Below are 21,936 nucleotides of genomic sequence, written 5' to 3' on the forward strand. Positions count from 1 at the left end.
TTTGCAGGTGAACAGCTGCCTCGCACTGAAAAATATGGAGCAGAGTGTTCCCAACAGCAGATTCTGAGGAGCCTGGCAGGAACAGGCAGGAAGTGAAATCCAGGAGGTAACTTGAGTGGCCATGGCGAGGCTTCAAAAAGCTTTGTACTCCCATGGAAACCACGTCACAGCCTGCTTCAGATGGCTCTTTGTGATGCTGCTGACGCCAAAGAAAAGAGACAAGTGTTTCTCGATGAAAGCCAAACAAACAGCGTATAAAGTTTTATTCCCATGAAAGCAGCTCCATGACTTTCACATGGTGTATCGTGAGCATGGCCTTTCAGTCTACATTATATCAAGTACTGAACTAAAGTTTGAGGTACTTGAACTTTTCTTGAGTATTATCATTTTCTACTACTTTATACTTCTACTCCACTTAACCTAAGAGGCAAATACTGTACTTTTTACTCCATTACGTTTGATAACTTAAGTTACTAGTTACTTTGCAGATTGAGATTGTTAATACAAAATATACTCAACAAATACATTGATGTATGATAAGACAATAATATAAAATATTCATTATACCAAAAAGGGCCATTCTGCATGATGAGTTGGTACTTTAAGTATATTTTGATGACGAAAGTTACTTAATTAAAATTCATGCAATACATTTCATTTCCATTGGGTGTCCACACCTTGCAGGCTAACAAATAGGTGTGTCTGTGACAACCAATCACATCCGTTTAAAGCAAGCATCACACCTAGCAACAGGGTTAACCACACCTCCTCACTAATATAAAAGTTTCTGTCCCTTCCTTGCCCAGAGCTGCTCCGAAAACTTTCCTTGATCATTCCTAAGCTAGGACTCCTTACTAAAAATTTAGGAGCTCTCTGAGAGAATTGTCACACCACTGGCCACCTTGCAGTCTTTTCTCGGGCCATATTCACAAACACAGAATTCAATCACCAGGAGCGACTCTTAGTACTAGGAAGCTTTGTGAATATGACTCCTGGTATTTTGGAGGTAACACCTGACACTTTTGACAAAAACAAACTTAAGCAGCTTTTAGACCTTGGTAAATACTCAAAGTTGTACACTGGATGCCCATTCCATCAATCAAGTTTATGTATTTACAATAATTAAGTGAAACAGAGTTTTTAAAATTTCTTCTTATTCTTGGCAAAGCTTTGTCTATGTAAGTTCCACCAGGATGGTTTGACTCGAAGACTGAGGAACCATCAACATGTCTCTTAGGTGCATATGTTGAGCTTTGCACCCCTAAACCATTTCACTTACCTTAATTAGTTATATCTTAACAGTTAAACACATGATAAAGGAATACATCACTCACAAAAGGACCATTGGTAAATCAATTACTAATGCTGTGTTACCTTGAATTCCTAAAGGAAGCTTTGGGTTTTTTTTGCATGCCTCCATGGAAAACATCAAAGGAGATGATAATTTATTGATTGGTTGGGGACCAAGTTTAAACAGCAAAACTATGACAAAATATTCATATAACAGCTCTCACACAACTTGTGCAGTATAACGTAAAAATTCAATTATTAGCCGGGGCTATTATTTGCTTAAATCACTGAAATCAGTGGGCAAATATTTGGGACAGGCCTTTAATTCCTTTCACACAAAACTGTTGTGTAGCAAAGATGGGGAATGCAATCAAATTGTATATTTAAACCAGTATGAATATTACTTTTATTAAAATTAGACTTCAGATAATATATCAGCTATGAATCATTCATTTGATCCAGCTCCGGCAGACGGCACATCAGAGAGAAAGAGAGAAACTCAAGGATTACAGCACCTGGCATACTGACACAACACCACTTTATCCTGCTGAAACAATACTCACAACTTGGAGTCATTTTTATGAAAAACCCTTGTGATTCTTTTGATCCTTTTGATCTGAAGACTCTTTTACAGGAAAATGAATAACTCGCAGGGTAATCAAGGAATGGACTCGAGGTAGCCAACAACCTGGAGAACTTCTGTTGAAAAATTAACCGCTTGGCAACCAGACCAGAGGCCTGCACTGCTAAGCCAGTTCCACTTACCCACGATATCTTCTCACTATCTGGTTTGACTAACCCTAACACTGGCGGCCTGGATAACAGGTACTACAAAGCTGGTTATATACTAGTTCAGTCAACTCTGGGTTTTCCTTTCCAGCCACATGTGAAAGAGGCGGGGGTGTTAATTGCAAGCGGCATCATCAGAACTATGAATGAAGTAGGCTGCTTCATGTGATATGCAATGTTACAGTACTGAAAGTGACTGTGAGACAATAAAATGTCAAGGAAGGAAGTAAAGTGATTCCACTGAAGTAAAACAATATACAGGATAGGCTCCTCTTTTTTACCTGAGACTCCAGACTTTCGTCCATGGACACTTTTTCTTCAGTGATCTGATTGGTCAGTGGTCGGGGGGTGTTGATGGGCTGTGATCCGATACCCTGAAGTTCAGCATAAGTAGCCAAAGTGATTTATCCCACTAAAAAGAGAACCAGCTCCATAGTCCTGAAAACCCTGAGTTAACCCTGAAGTTACCTCGCTAACTTCAAATCCTGCTTCGTAGTACAGGCCTCAGGCGTCTGACTGAGACAGGTGTTTATTTGTCACAATGTGTAGCCACACCAGGCTAGTAAAATGGACTTAGTGTTTAATAGAGACTAGACTTTTCACTGAAGTTAAATGGTAACTTTTTATAATTTTATCCAGTCATATGCTCAGTATTTCCAAAACGGGCAATTTTGCTAAAACCTTAATATTATTTAGGACCGAACTGAATGCGGAGCTTATCTATGCTCTCTTCAAAGCCAAAAAGGTGAAGTATTCCTTCAAACCATGAGCTACCATACTGACTGGCATTCCTGCAGCCAGTGAGAAGTGAGCAAAGTTAGTGACTTATCTTTAAACTGCAGGTGCAGCCACTCATCACTGAGCAGCTGAAAACATAACCTACTTCTAAGTGTGTGTTATTTAATATTTAGTTGAGAAACTCTCTGCAGCTGATACATTTATTATCTGTTTATATTAGTATAATGTCAGCCTAATTTATTCCCTCAGTTCCCCTTATTGTGTTCACTGTCCTGTAAGACAAATGTGTTTCCCTTTTTGGGTTTGGACCTCAGTTAACAGGATACAAAAAGCTGCATTATTTTAACCTGTTAGACTTATCATACTCATGTTAAAGTGATTTGACTTTCATAGACATTGTAATGTAGATAAATAAAACACTCCCACAGTCCAGTGGAGGAAATCTTAAAGTGGACTGAACTGAGTTTCAGAGGCTGCAACAGGAAGAAGAAGACTGATCTGAAATGTTGTGCTTGAAGCCCAGAAGCAGGACATTCTCTCTACAGCCTGGTGGAAGTGTTGGAAGATAATTCGCCGCGCCTTTACGATGACAAGACAGATATGAATGAGTGAGGCGCTTTCAGCTGCAGCTCTCTGCTTACTGCAGCCTCAACCTGTTTCCCAATATGGATTTAACAAGACTAAAAGTTGACAGAGATGCAAGAGGCCCTGCGAGGCTGGAACGCTCATTACACAGCCAAAACAAAGGCCCTGAAAATTGCTGGATGATGCCGGAGTAAAATTAGAGATGATTGCTATTTTTAGCAATATTAAAATTCTTATCCTTAACCACCGCTGAAACTGCAAGTAACAAGCCAGCTGCCAAAGAGCATCATTTCATTAGCTGTCACAAAAGGCAAACTTACAGATCGTTTCCACACAGTCAAAAACAAAGTACTGAAAGGTCATTCCCATGAGGCCTGCGTGCTGCTTTGATCAGAGAGGATCTGCCACAGGTGAGACGGCTCACAGGGGCTCCACCAACACAGGAAGCAATCCAGGTCAGTTGGAGGAAGATTTGGAGTGGGAGTGTATTTTCCACTATTCAGCAGTTCAGCCAGCTTTACTTAGACTCTGATGGGCTGTATGATAAGCACTATCATTAGCGGACTATCATTAGCATGTTTGCATACTATGAATTAATGTCAGTGTACTTGTACAGCCGAGGCTCAGTAAAGGAATTACACTTCATACTGTCCTGAGTGATCACTCTGCATCTGATTTACTGTGAGTTATTTTTCCCCCTCTAGGTAAGCATCATCATCAGGTCTCTCTCTCTCACACACACACACACACACACACACACACACACACACGACTGCAAACACCAGTACCCAGTATTGGAAAAAGTACTAGTATTTAGGATTCAGATCCATTACTTAAGTAAAAGTACTAATACCTACCACACTATAAAGATACTCCACTGCAAATAATCCTGCATTTGCAAGATTTACCTAAAGTAGTGAAGGTAAAGTACTCATTCTGTCATAAAGATGTGTGTGTGCATGTGCTGTCATAAAATGTCGTGGAACATTATGTTAGAAAAAAGTCACAAAAAGTCATAGAGCAGCATGCCACAAAATTTTTTACAGTGAAATAGGTGTTTTAAAAGTCATAGAAATGACATATTATGGTATGTTATAAAAAGTTACAAAAAAATTATATATATAAAAAAAATACAGTTTAGTATGCCACAAAAAAGTCATAGCATAGTATGTCATAAAAAGTATTTTAGTATATCAAAAACATCATGAAAATATCATAGTATAGTGTGCCACCATTAAAGTCATAAAAAAGTCATAGTATAGTATGTCATAAAAAAGTAAAGGTATATTTTGCCAAAAAGTCATTAAATATATCAAAAAAATGCCAAAAAAAATTGTCATAAAAAGTCATAAAGTCAAAAAGTCAAAAAAATAATAAGAATTTTATAGTATGCCATAATAAGTCACAAAAGATATGGTAAGTCATGCCAAGAAATCCTAAAATATCATAGCACAGTATGCCATAATAAAGTCATAAGAAAGTCATAGTATAAGTACAGTATATCAAAAAATCAAAATCTTTATGTCATAGTTTATGTCATACAAAATAGTGTACTTCATAAACATACATATATACATACTTACATACGTATACATACATATACTATCATATATTAATATATACCTACAACATATTGTACCACAATAACCATAATTATTATTATAACATTATTACTTAATGTTATTGCAGCTATTATCACTACTGTCTATCTTGCATCTCTGTCTCTTTCTCTGTCTCTGTCTCTCTCTCTGTCTCTCTCATTGTGTCATACGGTTTACTGTTAATTTATTATGCTGATCTGTTCTGTACGACATCTATTGCACGTCTGTCTGTCCTGGAAGAGGGATCCCTCCTCAGTTGCTCTTCCTGAGGTTTCTATATTTTTTTTCCCCGTTCAAGGTTTTTTTGTTTTTCCTTATCCACTGTGAGGGTCCTAAGGACAGAGGGATGTTGTATGCTGTAAAGCCCTGTGAGGCAAATTGTGATTTGTGATATTGGGCTTTATAAATAAAATTGATTGATTGATTGATTGATTGATTGATTGATTGATAAAAAGGTCCTAGTGTGTGCACTTTTCCTCTGCTGCCCTAAATCACATGCATTCATATACTCCCTCAAATGGCACCCAGTAATCAAATCTTCGAGAACCTCTGACCCCAGATTTTTGTTTCAAAATGCTTTAAAATGGTTTATTTAGCTGTTTCTGAAAAGCTTCTAAATTTTCTCCTTGAGGGTTGGGTCGCAGAAGGTGTAGATTGAAAATGTTCCCCTCAATTAAATAGATGATTACAGCCCAGCAGACAACACATACACAGTCCATACCATAATGTCATCCTTATACAACATGAGTTAAGAAAGTAGGAGCCAAAAAAGATAAACAATAAACTTTAAAACAGAACAGTGTAAAAATGACTAAAATCTCCATTTAAAGCTGCTGTTTATCTCAAATACTGTCTTCATGAGTTATTTCAAAATCCTGTGTTTTTTAAATTTTCATTTTTCGAACAATGTTATTTAGTCTAAAGTACTGAGATACAAAACGACAGCAGTAGCAGTTATTTCACTTGAGTTTATTTGTAACAAATGAAACTTGTGTCGACAGAGAACAGAAATCCATACAGACCTGTTTTTCGGTTTCCACGCGCTCCGAGAACCAATGTAAGAAAATAAAAAGCACTTGTTGACTCGGAGCAGAAAACAAACCAAAAGAAAAAAAAAAAGTTTACATTTACAGACCAATCGGAGGTAATTGATCCAAGTAACACACCATATTTTCGTTTTTTTATACAATTTATAAACTCCAGTTTAATCCATCTACATGATACATTGGGGGTAAAATAGAACACTTTTTTTTGTGAAACTTGTCTTCTGTGGTACAACAAATCCACAATGTGATGTATTGCACATACTGCTGTGCCATAAACTGTGATTTCAGGTGCATCCTTTTATTATATCACTCTGTATATCGGATAGATTCTTACTCACTCTTTTCCTTAATCATTTATCTATTTGTTCATTTCTTTATTTATGCATTTCAATTACTCTCTGTGTTTTGTGTTATTTACATATACACAACCGTGTGAGCATTACAGGGTCCGTCTTTACTGAGTTCAAGTAAAACTCCTTTGGGAGGGGGGAGGGGCTATCAGAGATAATAGGATACTAGTATTAGTGCATAGTACAAAGAGAGAAAGTGCAAGTCTTCCCATAACAGGTGCGACCAAAAGGGGCATCTCAAAAGTGGTACCATGCATACAAAAACAACAACAGGGTTACTGTTAGATGGTGGGAAACTGTCAGCGATCCCTTATATGGTCAAGCGTTAATGGAGATACAAAAAAAAAAGAAATGACGACGTGGGTTCTGTGTCGTTGGAGACATACGTAGCACCTGAACTTCTCTCAGCCTTTGTCGTGAAAGGAAACAAAATGATACAGACATTGGAATGAGGAGCACAGATGAGCAGTCGGACTGATTTCAGGTGGAGGGCTTCAGGTGGGTATCTGTGTGTTTTTTTTCTCCAAACTGACAGAGAAAGTCACTGCCATTCAGCTTTATATAGATTTCCTACATAGCTGAGTAAGTATGACTTTCCCCAGCCAGCTCACAGTCGGTGCCAAAGTTGCCAGAGTGGCCAAAAATTTCATGGCAGGCAAACTGAAGTCTGAGTGAAAGAGTATATACACAAAGCTTGTGCAAGTGTCCCAGGAAAGAAAAGACGGAAAGCTGTCGACATACAAACTTTTTTTTTTTCTGTCCAAAATGATCAGACCATCCTGCTTATTTTGAAGCCACATTTTTTTTTTATCTGTAGTTGAGTCTCATGTAAGATACATATATACTTTTTGATTAAAAGAGATACGATGATGTTGTTGCTGGGTTGAAAGTGATGAGTACACAACAATCCAGCCTACGCAGAGCCTTCCATACAAAATTTCACAGCCAAAAAACAGAACGCACAAGATACTTTCACAACATAACAAAATCATATACACACACACACACACACACACACACACTCGGTTCACACAAGCATACATACATAAAATACACAAAAAAAACCTTTAAAGTAACTTTATCAAAATAGGCGTGTAATATAAGGCACTAGAAATCTAAAATCAAAATACTTATTAGATGCTGTTTGAAGTATGAGTTCGATCATTCGTCGGTTGCCGTGACACACAGAGGGATGACATCGTCTACTGGAGTTGTGACATGATAAAAGGTCTACTTCCTAAGAGGTCAGAGGGTCGTCCCCTCCGTTTGGACACATTTAGAACGGTGGCGAGAACCATATCGAGCGTAACATCCTTGTGTCTGGAAAATGATGCACCATCATCATCATCAATATCATCGTAATGGCATATAACTGCAGTTAGTGACTTGACACAAAAATATATAATACATCTACTTATTGCACACTGAATCAGACAGAGAGAAAAGTCATAGGTGAGCATTCCAGTGAGAAAATTCATCCTTCCCCGACCCCCTCCCCTTCGTCCCACCCCTGTGTTTTCTACATCCCTTTCTCGCTCCCTGCTTGAGAAATCTTTGTGAAGCTTATTTGGACACATAAATATTTTTTTATCCATACTTTGCTTTCTGTGCATACTCTCTGTAGTTCTATCTGGCGTTCTCTCAACCTGCACACAGAACAACTTGGCGGGATTATTCTCGGGGCCTCCTGGTAGCAGCAGGGTTAACGCTGCACCTCTGTGGGCCCCTGGGAATTCAAAAATGGCCGTCGTCTCTGACACCGCGGGCCAGATAGAAGCAAGGTTGAGAGTCCCGTGTGCATGCGAAACGTGTATTTTTAAAAACAGAGTGGGTAGAGAATACAGGAGAGTGACACTCAATGGTGGTGTTTTTCATAGCATCGTGAACATTTTCCACACTAGATTTGATTGTACACTTTAAAACAGTACCGTATCACTTTTTTAAAAAATCGCTACAGCTCATTGGATTACACAGAAGAGAAAGAAAATAATACAAGTTTGCTTTTGTATGGTCAGTGGGGAGAAAGTCATAAATCTGTAAAAAAAAAAAAGAAAAAAAAAGAAAAGAAAAGAAAAAAAAGTGCCATAAAGAATACCCAGTTTTTAAAAAACAAGATAGTCATATATCTATATTTTTTTTTTCTAAAAAACTAAATGAATGTTTTACTTTGTGGTATGCATTTTAAACCTCTCTCAAGTTTCCCTTATCTTAAATCGTGAAGCATAAGGTTGAACTGGTGGTTTTTATTACTGTATGGTAGAAAGATCTTCTTTTTTTCACTCACAGGAAACGAGAGTCTGTTTCCAAAACAAAAACAGAAAAAAAAACACTTCTTGGTGTCTTTTTTTGGGATGTGTGTTCTTTGTCTTTTTAATACTGTGTGCTCTGTGTTTTCAGTCTCCTGTTGGCAATTCCCTGGTGCTCAAAAGTCCCAGTTCTTTCAGTCCACGAGGCTTCCATAAGATGGATTTGTAGACTCCTTCTAGACAGTCCTCACGATAGAAAAAATCTAAATTTCCTGTGACAGCTAAATACTGTAGCCGGGTCCTGTATTTAGGTTGGTGATGCTACACTGGTGGTGGACGAGGTGAGAAGTTCCACACCCAAACAATGTAAAGCAATCTGGGTGCTCACAAAAGCACTGAAACGAATAAAAAATCAATATCTGATCAAGTATTCTGATTGGAACAGTGGTTGAAGTTGCTTCTTCAGACTGACCAATGGGTGTGTTTGGGCTGAGGGTGGAAGGAAACACCCTTGTCAAGCAGGTTGCTATGGCTCAGTTAGAGGTGCTGTTTCTGGGTACGGGTTAAGCCGATGGTCCCCCTTCACTCTGCATGTGGCGGCAAAAATCTTCAAGGACACATCGCAGCCTAGTGCATTAATTCAGGCCTCATGTGACCCAAGAGAAGTGTACTAGGTGGGATGTGGCATGAGAGACGGCCACTTGGGTTTATGTTGCATAGTGATCAAAGCTTCCCAGGTACTCCAGACTGGCCCGGTAGCAGAACTGGTACTGGTCCTGGAGGGAGGCAGAAGAATAACAAGTCAGTAAGAGACAAAAAAGACTGATGGGTGAACTCACAAAAGGATTGCGTGGCTTTTAACTGTATAAGAAAGACAAAAAGAAGCCACGCAATCCTCAAAGCACCTGCAAAGGATGAAATGCAACCTGAACTACTCTGCCAAACAAAAAGTGTCTCAGTGCTCTTGTGCTATTAGCGCTGGGGAATTTTAAAAATAAGGGTGGCGTAACAGCACGATGCGTGGCACTCCCGCCATGTTTTGTTGTTTTTGAAAATTGATTCATTTATCCTGATTTCAGTGCTTGATGACACAGTTTATAAATTAGCTTGGCTTAGTGGTAGAGCAGACGCCCCATGTACAAGGCTGTTGCTGCAGCGGCCCAGGTTCGACTCCAGCCTGTGGCCCTTCGCTGCATGTCTCTCCCTCTCTCTCTCCCCCCTTCACACTTCACTATCCTATCACTTGTTGGTTGTTAAATGCAGAACACAGATGGGCAATCAGGTGCAATAAGAGGCGCAGTGTTTTTTAGCTGATATGCTTTGGTTGTGTCTGGTTGCTATGATACAGAATATCTGCGTTAGTAAAAATTTCAGCACAAGTTAGAGCTCCTGCTTGTTCTGGCTCTTGCTCTGGATAAAGGGAAGGCTGAAGAAAATCGCCAGCCTGTATGGAATCAGTATTTATTTTTTTCTCCATTGTGGTTGTTGTTAAAGGGGAACTCTTTCAGGTTAAAAAAAGTCAAGTCAAAACACTCACTCAGAGAGTGAAAGCCTGGCTCTGAAATCTCACGTCTTGCGAGATTTGAGTTGTTGCAGGAAAGTAACCGCTGGAGTGACTTACCAAACACGAGGAGTTACTCTGTTTGGAGTAGTCATGGCTGAATTTTTACCCAATTTTGACCAACTGGATCTGGATGAGCCATTTGAATTTGATGACCACCCGTATTTATTTGAACATGGAGTACACGGACGCAGAGCTCATTGAAACTGAGACTGAACGAGGAGAGAGAGGGAGCAGTGTTACTTTGGCAGCACATATACTAAAATTGCAACAGGCAGAGGAACACGTCTGAATCCAGCTAAAGGTAGACAAACACGTTCATTTCTCCTTTCCGTTATGTTGTGGAATAATTATACGAACAATCCAAGCCTATCTGTGTGAAAAAAATGCACTTTTAGTGGACGTATTTTGATGTTTGACATTGTCTGAGTGCCCTATTATTTAATATACCGTGTGCTCACAGGCTGCAGGCAGGTCAGCCCTAGCTTCCAACTGGAGAAATGTCAAATATTGAACAACCTATCACTCATTAAGACAAAAGTAGATTGGAAAATAGGGCCCAGGTTGAAAAAAAAACATTAGTTGCCCTTTAAGTGATGTAACGGTTGATCCATGTGGCATTTCTCCCACCCCTCCCGTGCTGTGATTAGACTGTTGGGTAAAAAGTGACAATGATGAGCGGCTGCAGCGTTTTACACAAACCGGATGCTTTTGCAACGTACAGCAGAATAGACGTTCAGCGCCTTGTCACAATGTTGGCATTTGCAGCATACTGTAAAGACATGACCATAGCTGGTGTGGCAGTTGCTTGTCATCCCCTGGGGTTAGCTAGTAAATAGTGCAGTATTGCAATATGGTGATTATTGGGATAGCCCTAATTTTGTACTGATTAAATTAGGTAATATGCCTCCATTGGCACAAATGAGCCTCACTGCAAAAACAGTCTAATTCACAAAGCACAGCGCTGATAGTCACATGCAATTACAGTGACATTATTTGCATAGAGAGCTGGTGGAAACTGAAGCACATTTATGAAGGGTGTCCTCTGTTTCAAAAATGCCGTCTTCTATTACAGTCTGAAGATGTGTGTTTGAAAACACCTACAGCACTGACAGACTGGGATATTAAATCCCAAATATGGTTTCTCTCTGTCATGTTTAAATTTCTTGCCTGAAGTTTTGAGGAAGGCCTCTGCACCTTTTTCGTCAGGACTTTTTCTCTCTGTAATTGTTTTGCCTTCTGTGTTCTTTGGTGAGATTTATAATTTGCCACAAGTATACCTGCCATCATAGGCAAAAAAGAGAAAGTTGCACTCAGCTGCAGAACTTTATGGCCATGTTAAAACTGTAATATCATTAGCACATTATCTTTTGTGAATTGGACCTTCAGGCATTTGTAAGTGATGTGCAATTCATGGTGCTATCAGCGGCTGCAATAGTATTAAAAGAAAGAGAGGGTGAACTCAAAGGTAAACAGAATGATAACAGCGAGGAAGCTCACCTCTGTCTGAACGGTGGCAGGTCTCTGGGTGCGCAGCATCTTGACAGTCTGGAAGATGTCCACCACTCCCTCGTACCTCATCCTCTCCAGCACGATGCTGAGGGTGATGAACACACCGGTCCTCCCTACCCCAGCACTGCCAGTGGACAGGTGGAAACATATTTAGAGCTGGATATATTTAGAAGTGCAACACCTGTAGTCATGTATAATAAAGCACCATGATCACAATCATATATAATAGTTCCTCCCACAGGCTCTGTTAGCAGTGATCTAATTCAGATTTTTTTCCTCACACATGGCAAAGATCAGACACTGTACATAATATTAATATATGAGCAGGGGGAAAATATGTATATATATTTGTAGAGCTGTAACAGAAATGCTAGCTACTACACAAGTTAGTAGCGCCTCATGACTAATGGCTTGAGATCACTGCTTTATCTGACTGTCCATATTCAAAACTTACATCAACCAGTTAACCCCCCAGTTTACATTAAAGTTGGTAACTTTTATAAAAATAGATTTTTGTCATATTTGCTGAAACTGTCACTACATCCACACAGGAGTACTCTACGCAGTCTAAGTTACACTACTTTTGCATTACTTTGACCAAAATGACACCAGAAGAACTAACAGGCATTATAAATGGATGAGGGTCATGTTGTTTCACAGCAGCTAAATCCAGTGCTGCAGGTCTGACCCATTCATGCATTCACATACAGTGGTTACCACTTTGTATTAAAATGAAAAAAATGATAAAAAACAATTCAATAGCCTGGACCTTTTTAAATATACTAATAGCCTTGGACACAGGGAGGGTCAGGCAGAGGATCAAGATCTAATAATTATGAGATATAGATAGATATTTGTGGGCCATTGATATAAAACACAGTAAAGACATATTGAAGTTAGCAAAACAAACGGAATGTCGTGTGAGTCAGCCACTATGACGAGCACAAATTAAAACTACGGAGCTGGAAAAACCATCTGCCGACACCGCAGAGAGAGAGTTATCTATAAGAAAGGGACTGTGTGCCAGAGTTGCTCTGCGGTTGTAGGGGATGTGAATGGAAACACATCCAACATATACTAACATCACCCAGGCCAGATGTGTCCATCACTGGGACAAAGAAAAAAAAAAATGAAAAGGAGACCAGCACCTTATCCCCGCTGCTTTCAGGCAGCCTTGGGATGCAAAAACAGAATGGGATCTGTTGTACGTTGTTATATTAATGGAAACACACTGATATGATACTGCACAGTATGACATGACCCAGCTGTGTCGATCACCAGCACCCTTCTATGATGTAGTCTGTAGTGACATGACGACACACAACAACCTTCGGGGGATGTTTTATTCTGGTGGCGCACTGGCTGAAGTGGAGCGGTGTGGATGAATGAAAAAAGAAAAGAATAAACAGTGTATTTCGGGTGGTAACGTGTTATGTGACATTTTAAATGTAATAATATTACCTGAAATTCTAGTAACGAGTTTTATTACTTTGTTATTGCTAAGACATAATGTTACTGTAATGCGTTACTTTCACTTTTGTAACACAGTACCCCCAACACTGGGAAACAACCAAACCTGGTTTGAACCTGCATTGCCTTTCTCAGCCTTCTCATTTTACAGCTAAACAGTACACTAAAATATGTTTGAGGTGAGAAACAGGCAATGCAGTAACAGAATCTTTACTCATATTTGATCAGCACCGCCTAGTTTGACAGTTTGACCACACTTTACGAACAGTGACTGACATGACTGACAGCTAGGTTAAACACTCCTCAGCTCTGATTGGTTGTTCTCATTCACATGCTGCCATTAGAAGCACTAGAAGAAGGCTGATGAACATGATTTTATTCACAGAGTATCTGTCTCATCTACCACTGTGAGTACGGAGTAACAGTTTCAGCAAATATGACAAAAAGTTATTTTCATAAAAGTTACCGACTGTAGCTTTAAATGAACTGCATTTACATATCCAACGCGCTTTTCCAATTTGCCCCTCATTCATCCGTTTTAAACACATTAACACACCAGCTGTGGCAAGCCTTTTTCTTTTAGGGTAGATGTGAGCAGGCTACAAAAAAGTTGGATATATGCAAAAATTCTGAGTATAATTTCCTGCAGCCTAACACACTGTAGACTATTATGCAGTAAGATGACTGGCACTGAAATCATCTTTGATTTGGCAGGAACGTACCGTATCTCTGATCAGTGCATATGCCAATGATACATCTAAATCTTTGCTTTAAACTATTATCAACTGCACATAATCTCTTTGACTCTGACTATAATTTCTCTTGTCAATGTAAGGTTCACTGAACTAGTGCAGTGATGAAAGGTACAGATGGGTGACAAATGCAAGGGAAAAACCAGCATAAAGTGTCTCAGTGAGGTGTAGGGCCAGCACAAGTCTCTGAGCTGTGCTGGAATAATGAACACCACGCTTCAAAAAAATATTCCCTCATTCGGTGTTTTAATGATGGTGGTGGAGAGTGTTGCCCAACAGGTCAGTCAAAAAGTTGCCACTGCTGTTCAAGCCATTTGAGTTTGTTACTGTATTCTCATTCTTATTTCTCTCATCAGGATGTTCCTCCACTCATTTATTCAGGTTTTTCTTAAAGTTGTCACAATGAATACTACAACCACACTGTCTAAAATGTAGAGGTTTCAGTGGGAGGGATAAGTCTTACCTGCAGTGCACAGTAATTGGCCCATCCTGGCCAAACTGTTCTTTAGTTTTGTGCACCTGGCCAATGAAATCAATGAATCCCTCTCCTGACTTTGGCACTCCTTGCTCTGGCCAATCAGTGAACTGGAACTGACGAACTGTCCGTGACTGGCCGTCCTGGAGGAAGAGGATGTGTTTTATTATTTTTAATCACAGAAATGATGTTAAAGCAGTCTGAATAACACACACACAAACTGATGGCTCACCCTGGCATCAGTGACTTTGAATTCTCGGAGGATGTACTGGGGCATGTTGTACTCAGCCATGGGATCCACCACAAAGTACTGGTACCTGGCTGAGCGCTCTGCAGGCCAGTACTGGTGACACTTCTCCTGCAGGATGACAGCACGAAAGGCTTCTGTTCAGAGCTTCACATCATGTCTCGGGGACTCAGAGTTTAAGGAGGACAATTTCAGGCTACTCTGTCATGAAAATTTATTCCTGAGTGAATTTCATTATTCACTTGAGGATAGTCTTGTGCCAGATGAGATATGATGTTCATGAGATATAACTCACACCATTATCGCTCTTTCTCACTCCATCAGTGTTGCTGCATTTTCATCACTTCATATGCTGTTTTTAATAGTCATCATTTTCTTTTTTTTTCCCAGAAGCTCTTTTACAAAAATAGCAACATATCTTGTCCCCCCAAGATGGAAAAGGATACTGTTTATGACAGTTCTCAGTAAACAGGGAGGGGACACATGATGTAAAAGGGCTGCTGATCACGCTGCAGGTCAGGCAGTCCTTCAGTATTAATTAGTATTCATTTTCTAAAATTAAAAGCTGAGATTAATGAGCCCTAGTTATATCAAAATATATGATATTGTATGTTACAGTACATGTTTGGGTAAAATCGATCATGTAATCACGAACGAATCCCATCTGTTATTTGGCTTGATGTGCTTTGAAACCTTGTCCATTGCTTAAAAGCTGCAGCTCACCTAGAAGTGTTTAATTTGTGTGGTTTTCAAAGAATTTTATTTTCTCTTTGTTTAGATTTTCTTTAAGAGCCTATACACCCCTTAATTACATCATTTCTCAGTAATATTTGTGTGCCTGTGTATGTGTGTGTGTATTTGTATCCGTACCCGTCCCATTTCTCTCAGTTTGGTTAGCATGACAACTATGGTGGAGTTGTGTTCCCACAGCATCCTCCAGTAGTCCTCTGTGGTTTCAGCCAGCGGGCCTTGAGTTGCTATGTAGGCCTTCTGCTGCCTACAGACACAAATACATTAATTAAATACTGTACATATAGTGTGCACCCTCACTACTAGTTTTTCATCAAATAAAGGTAAGCAGGGAGTTGAAAATCTCAATGTCAAGGGCTTTGAGTTCACATAAAGTAACTGAATGAAATAAACCTTAAAGTTCAATGCCAACAACCAAACAGAAACTAAGGCTGAGCAATGTGGCCTATGAATAATATCGCAATACTTTATGGCTATATCCGAGACACGATATATATCTCAATATTTTGGAAACTCCTCCAAACTACTGTAGACTACTAAAATAATAAACTACTAAATACAGTACTGTTACAATAAAGTTAAACAAAGTAAAGTTATATATACTGTTCTAATAAAGGCAAATTAAGTAGTTCTAATAAAGTTAAATGAAGTACTGTTATTATAAATTTAAATGGAGTGCTGTCATAATAAAGTTAAATCAAGTATTATTATAATAAAGTTAAATGAAGAACTTTTATCATTAAGTTAAAGTATTGTTATATAAAGTTAAATATATTACCATTAAAATAAGGTTAAAAAATACTGTCATAATAAAGTTAAATAAAGTAGTTATAATAAAGTTACATAAAATAATGTTATTATAAAGTTAAAGTACTGTTATATAAAGTTAAATAAGTTACCATTAAAATAAGGTTGAAAAAAGTACTGCTATAATAAAGTTAAAGTATTGTTACATAAAGTTAAATAAAGTACTGTTATAATAAAGTTAAAGTATTGTTACATAAAGTTAAATAAAGTACTGTTATAATAAAGTTAAAGTATTGTTATATAAAGTTAAATAAAGTACTGTTATGATCAAGTTAAATAAAGTATTGTTATAATGAAATAAATAAAAGCTAAACCATAAGTGCTTTTATTTTGAAGTGCCTGGCTTGTGATTGGCCTATAGTGTGAACTTGAGGCTTCCAGTCAACAGTTAGCTGTTAGCTGTTTGCAGTTAGCGGAGAGTTAAATCATTACAGCAGCGCCATTAAACGTGAGGATTTATTTACTGTGAGCAGGAAACAAACTAACAGCTCTCCATGGTCTGGAGCCCTGCAGATGCAAAAACACATGCCTAGCCTCACACACTATCGCCCAGGGGAGGGTGGTCAGGATGGACGAGGAAGTGTGTGTGACATATTATGTTTGTGAGTCTTTAAACTCTTTTTGTTTCTATGAGAGGGAGAGAGCCATAGGAGAGAGCGAGAGAACTGAAATGCCAAAGCCAGTCTCATGCTGGTGGCTTAAAAAATTGCATGACAATTTATGATTGATGTTCAGGATAGAATCATATTAAAGATCCCACATTGAAAAAGCAGCGATACATTGAGTATAATAGATATATCACCCAGCCCTAACAGAAACATAAAAAATAACAGTTTTTTCTGACCTGTATCCATCAATGAAGCTGGCGTTGATGTAGTCAGACCCCTCCACTCCTCTGATTGGCTGCAGACACACGCGCGTGGTCTCATAGGGCATGATGTTCACCAGCCGGTTCTTGAACTTGTTGCATGGCAGGTTGGCACTCACAAACCGTGATGTGTGAGCCTTGGCACTGGCCAGACGCTGGAACAGAAAAGAAATCAATATTTCACAATATTACTCTGACTGACAGCTGAGGAAACTTTTACAGGCTTGAGAAGAAGTGTTGTTGGTGAGAGCAGACAAAACAAAGAAAATAAAGAAAAGAAGACAGGGAGTGATGGAAACAATGAGGGATGGATGGATTAGATAAAGGCAGAAAAGTTCAGACAAATTCAAGGACCCTCATTCAAATGTATTTAGCACAAGCCTTGGTTTTCCCCTGGCATAGTGGACAAGTGAAAATCAGCTTGACTCGGCAGGCCTGGGGATATTTAGTCAGACATCTTCAATTGAATAAACAAAAGAGGGGCAATATAGAGACAAGGGAATGGGAGAGGGAATATAATAAAATGAACGAGAGGAGGAAGAAGAAAATCAAGAGTCGGGGGGCAGGAAACCACAAGGCCCCACACTGTCTCTATGCACATATGTGAACCACAGTTGATCCTTCACCAGTGAAGGAAAAAAAAAAACCCTGGAACACACACATTCATATGGATACGTGCAGACAGGCAGACGTGAGCACATACTGTACACTCTCTCTCACACTCGACCACTGGATGACACGGCTTAAAACGAAAGACAGAACAACAGAGAATAGGCGGAGGGGAACCGCAGACTCAGAGGGGGAAACAATGGGGTCTCATGAACTGAGCCTCGACCATCGGCGGCTACCGGAGCGCTGTGGGAGAAACAGCACTACCTTATTTTCTTACAGACAGACCAAGCTGGAAAATCCCACACCGGCCACAAGTTCACCAGTTCGTTTTCATGCTCTGCTCCAGAGCTCCCAGTGCCAACGATAGACGTTCTTCATGGGATTTTGTTTGAATTTGACTCGGTTTTATCAGCACAGTCTGGCGCACACAAAACTTTTTGTTGCTTTGATACATGCCCATTATTTTCCCCATCTGTTAAGCTTGGATAAAATCATGCCCTGTTGGCAACCTCTTTAAACTCTCCGCGAAAGGAAACAAAAACAGTGCGTCCTAATAGAGTGTTGGATTACCAAAAGCTGCCAGGGCAGCTTTATTTCTTTCTTTTCTCACACACATGCTTCAACTTTCTGTGTTTTTTATTTGAGGGATGTGACACCGCTCCTCTGTGAGAAATTCCATCCCATTTGGTGTTTGGTTGATGACGGTGGAAAGCGCCGTTTCTGTCCCCTAAGTGTTTGAGTGAGATGAAATCTGGTGACTGGGGCACCCCTGGCATATGTTTTACATCAATGTAAGGCTGAGCAAACAGTTCAGCCAGCGCTCGGTTCATTGTCATTCTGAGGGGACCGCTGCCATTAGGACAGGAATGCCAGAGCAAAGGATGGAGGAGATTGCTTAGAGTGGCTTTGTGTTTGCTTTGCCCTCTGAGCGTCTGAGCAGACATAAACCATTCCAGGAAAAAATTTAAGCCACCTGCTTTCAATATATACCTGTGTGGCTAGATTCCTTTTTTCACCCAGCCAAACCAGACAGGTCTGCTGGGAACTCGTCTGGCGAGAGGTAAATATCAAAGTAAACAAAATAAAAACAGCTAGAATAAAATGAAAATAACACTACTCAATAACACAGACTCCCTTATGTATTCAGTCTTCTTGCTCGTATATTGATGCCTGTGTTCTGTGCTCTCACTTAGAATTCTGAGCAGCTCCCTAAATGTTTGAAAGCGCCCATCTGACCTTTCCCCAAGATTTTATTATAAACTGCAACTTCCTGGCCTACATTATTTAGTCTTTCTGTGTATGCCCATCAAAGGTCCAAAACTACAATGCTCTCTAAAACTCTCAGTAGAACTCCCTTGGATTCAAAAGGTGCAATCCCATAATCCCCTTCAAATCCAACCATCCATCCTGAGTATATGAAACTCTCAGAGGGGGAGCGGCTAACAGCCCTGGGAAAGATGCTAAGTGACTATCAAGGTCAAGAAATCCAGGTTCATACATACTGTATGTTGTTATGAAGAAGGTTCTCAAGCTGGGAGAACCATCTTCCTGTAAACATCTCCTGCAGCTTCTAAACAGACCTCCTTCAGGATCATTTTGCCAACTGCTGTTTTAAAGGTCAATAGTTTAATTCGGACCTCAACCTTCAGATCAATGTGGATGGAGGTGCTTAGAATCGTGTTAAAAGGACAGATTCACCCTCAAATCAAACATACATATTTTCCTCTTACCTGTAGTGCTGTTTATCAGTCTGGATTGTTTTGGTGTGAGCTGCCAAGTGTTGGCAATATCTGCTGTAGAGATGTCTGACATCTCTCCAATACATAATGGAACTAGATGGCCGATAATACATTTGAAAAACTCGACAGCAATGTCTCTTTCCAGAAATCAAGACCTTATTACTTAAGATAATCCACAGACCTAGCTGTGAGCCCTTTCATTTAGGAACTATTTTACTTTACAGAACTACCCCTACCTACTGTATCACTCCACCAGATGGATGTGTCCATCCACTGCTAGCTCACTGGGCTAGCAAACATTACAGCACTAGTGATGGGTAAAGCAGTTCTTTAGATGTTACTGAATCACTAGAATCAGTTCATTAAAAAGATTAGTTCAAAAGATTCGTTCACCGAATCATTCAGCGCTTGGCGGGAGGAGCCCTGACTGTGTACTGCATAGTCCGACTCATTGAACTGATACATGGCTGAGCTGCTGCTGTGTCTGCCCTGCATTTTAAGTTTGTTTATCTGGAAACTAAGTGTGTTAAAAGATGTGGGGAGGTGTGTGATTGTGTTCCTGTGGCTTGACTCCTGGCTACGTTAGCTTGGAGATAACGGTCCCTGTGAAAGTGTATCGCTGAGAAGAAATGATTTGAATCACTCAGGGGTCGGGGTTACATCATTCACCGAGTGACTCGTTTACTGAGTGATTCATCACGCAGTAGGCAGTTCCTCCCTGCACCCTGGCTGCCTCGCAACTCGCGAGTGATTCATCGTTTGCACGGACCGAATTGGCAGTTCCACTCATGGCCTGCACACTCGCTGCTGAGCTCAACTGAATTGAGAAATGAACGAATCAGTTCCGGAAGTGATTCAGTTCAGTACGTTCACTCAACAGATTCGTTCTTTTGAACAATTCGTTCGCGAACGACACAACACTATACAGCACAGCCGAGGAAGACGCCATTAATGTTTACATCTTGCACTGTCATGAGTATAAGCCTCTCATAAGTAGATGCAAGCTTCCATATGTGCAGCTGGAAGGTGTGGTTTGGTAGAAAGAAAATAGTTCCTACGTGAAACTGTCCACAACATGGTCTGTAGATTATCTTGAGTGCCATCTAGTTCCATTATACTGGAGAGAAAAGACATCTCTACGGCTGATATCTACAGCACTCTGCAACTAACAGCAAAACAATCCAGACTGATAAACAGCACTACAGGTAAGAGGGAAAATATCTGTATCTAGAATTGTGTGGTAAATGAGCACACTTAATCTGCTGAAGTGAACCCTGTGATACTGTCGAAAGCTCCAAGACAGCCAATAAATGGACCTTGAGGTGAGGCTGTTTTTTTCCAACATCATTGTCATTGTTTGATGAGGTGTGTTTGAGACATTACACAGACATGTTTGCTGGTTCAACTGGCTATGAACTACACACTGTGTCACTGTGTATTTATCCCAGCTTGCTTGGCAAAGATGTGTTGTTCTTGGAAGCTTCTTTTATTCAATCTAATTGATGTTCCTGTTTATTTTCATTGGCCGCTACATTGGAAGTAAAACTCTGGGATCATTAACCAACCTCATTCATCTGTGTTCTTTTGTTCTTGAGCTGTACTTGTGCCATTAGACATTCAACATGTCATGGAGGACACAATATTGAAAAAAACAAAACAAAACAATTACAGAGTTCAACATTTTAGGAAATACCCTTATTCTCTTTTTTACTGATAGTTCAATGAGAAGTTAGTGTTAACAGCTGGTTAGCTTAGCTTAGCATGATGACTGGAAACAGAGAAACAGCTAGCCTGGCTCTGTCAAACTGTAGATAAATCTGCACCTCCAAAGCTCACTAATTAACACGTAAGTTATGTGCAGGACTTGGCCAGGTAAAGTGACTTCCTTAAATCTCTAAGAGTGTCCTGGCAACGTCATGGTGACAACAAGTCTCCAGGAAGTTACTGCACTCGGCCAAGACATAGTCTGTCACTTATGTGTTTGTACAAATGAATGGATACTGAACAGACAGACATGAAAGAAGTATCAATCCTCTCGTGTACCACCAAAAGAAAGTGAATAAGTGTTTCTTCCAAAACGTCAAACTATTCCTAAGTAAGAATATTTCCTTAACTACAAATTTACAAACTTAAAGGAGCTCTAAAGGATATTCAGAGCATATCTATGCTTTGAAGGTTGTCTGCACACAGCTCTTAACATGGAGGTAGCTAAGCTGGTGGCTAGTAGCTAATGGTATTAACAGTGTAAACAGTGCTAACAATGGCAATAGAGCCAACAGCTGATGGAGCCAACAGTGTTAACTGGGTTGGAACAGGAGGGTGGGCGCTCGTTCCTGTAAGTGTGCCTCTCTGTCCGTTTATCCTGAGACGCTGGGATACGACTACTGCTGGAGTGTGAGTTCTGCACAGTGAATCAGTTGGTGAAACAGCAGCTCCAGACTCTAGGGACAGTCTTTCAGTGCTGCACCTAAATTTTTTAATGGCGACAACAGAAAGTT

General features: G+C 39.8%; 1 protein-coding gene across 15 annotated transcripts in view; it reads right to left on the reverse strand.

The window, feature by feature from the left end:
• Nucleotides 1-5,956: 5,956 nt before the first annotated feature.
• The window catches only part of ptprdb (protein tyrosine phosphatase receptor type Db), a 217,975-nt gene continuing 201,995 nt past the window's right edge, over nucleotides 5,957-21,936 (reverse strand). For all 15 annotated transcript variants that reach the window (XM_049569619.1, XM_049569736.1, XM_049569678.1 and 12 more), the window contains 6 exons: nucleotides 17,064-17,242; nucleotides 15,533-15,659; nucleotides 14,648-14,773; nucleotides 14,404-14,558; nucleotides 11,707-11,842; nucleotides 5,957-9,421 (listed from right to left, as the gene is read on the reverse strand). In XM_049569619.1, coding sequence (XP_049425576.1) covers nucleotides 9,353-9,421; nucleotides 11,707-11,842; nucleotides 14,404-14,558; nucleotides 14,648-14,773; nucleotides 15,533-15,659; nucleotides 17,064-17,242 — 792 coding nt within the window. In that variant the 3' untranslated portion in view covers nucleotides 5,957-9,352. The remainder of the gene's footprint in view (nucleotides 9,422-11,706; nucleotides 11,843-14,403; nucleotides 14,559-14,647; nucleotides 14,774-15,532; nucleotides 15,660-17,063; nucleotides 17,243-21,936) is intronic.

Source organism: Epinephelus fuscoguttatus, linkage group LG3, assembly GCF_011397635.1.
Source record: "Epinephelus fuscoguttatus linkage group LG3, E.fuscoguttatus.final_Chr_v1".
Taxonomy (NCBI): Eukaryota; Metazoa; Chordata; class Actinopteri; order Perciformes; family Serranidae; genus Epinephelus; species Epinephelus fuscoguttatus.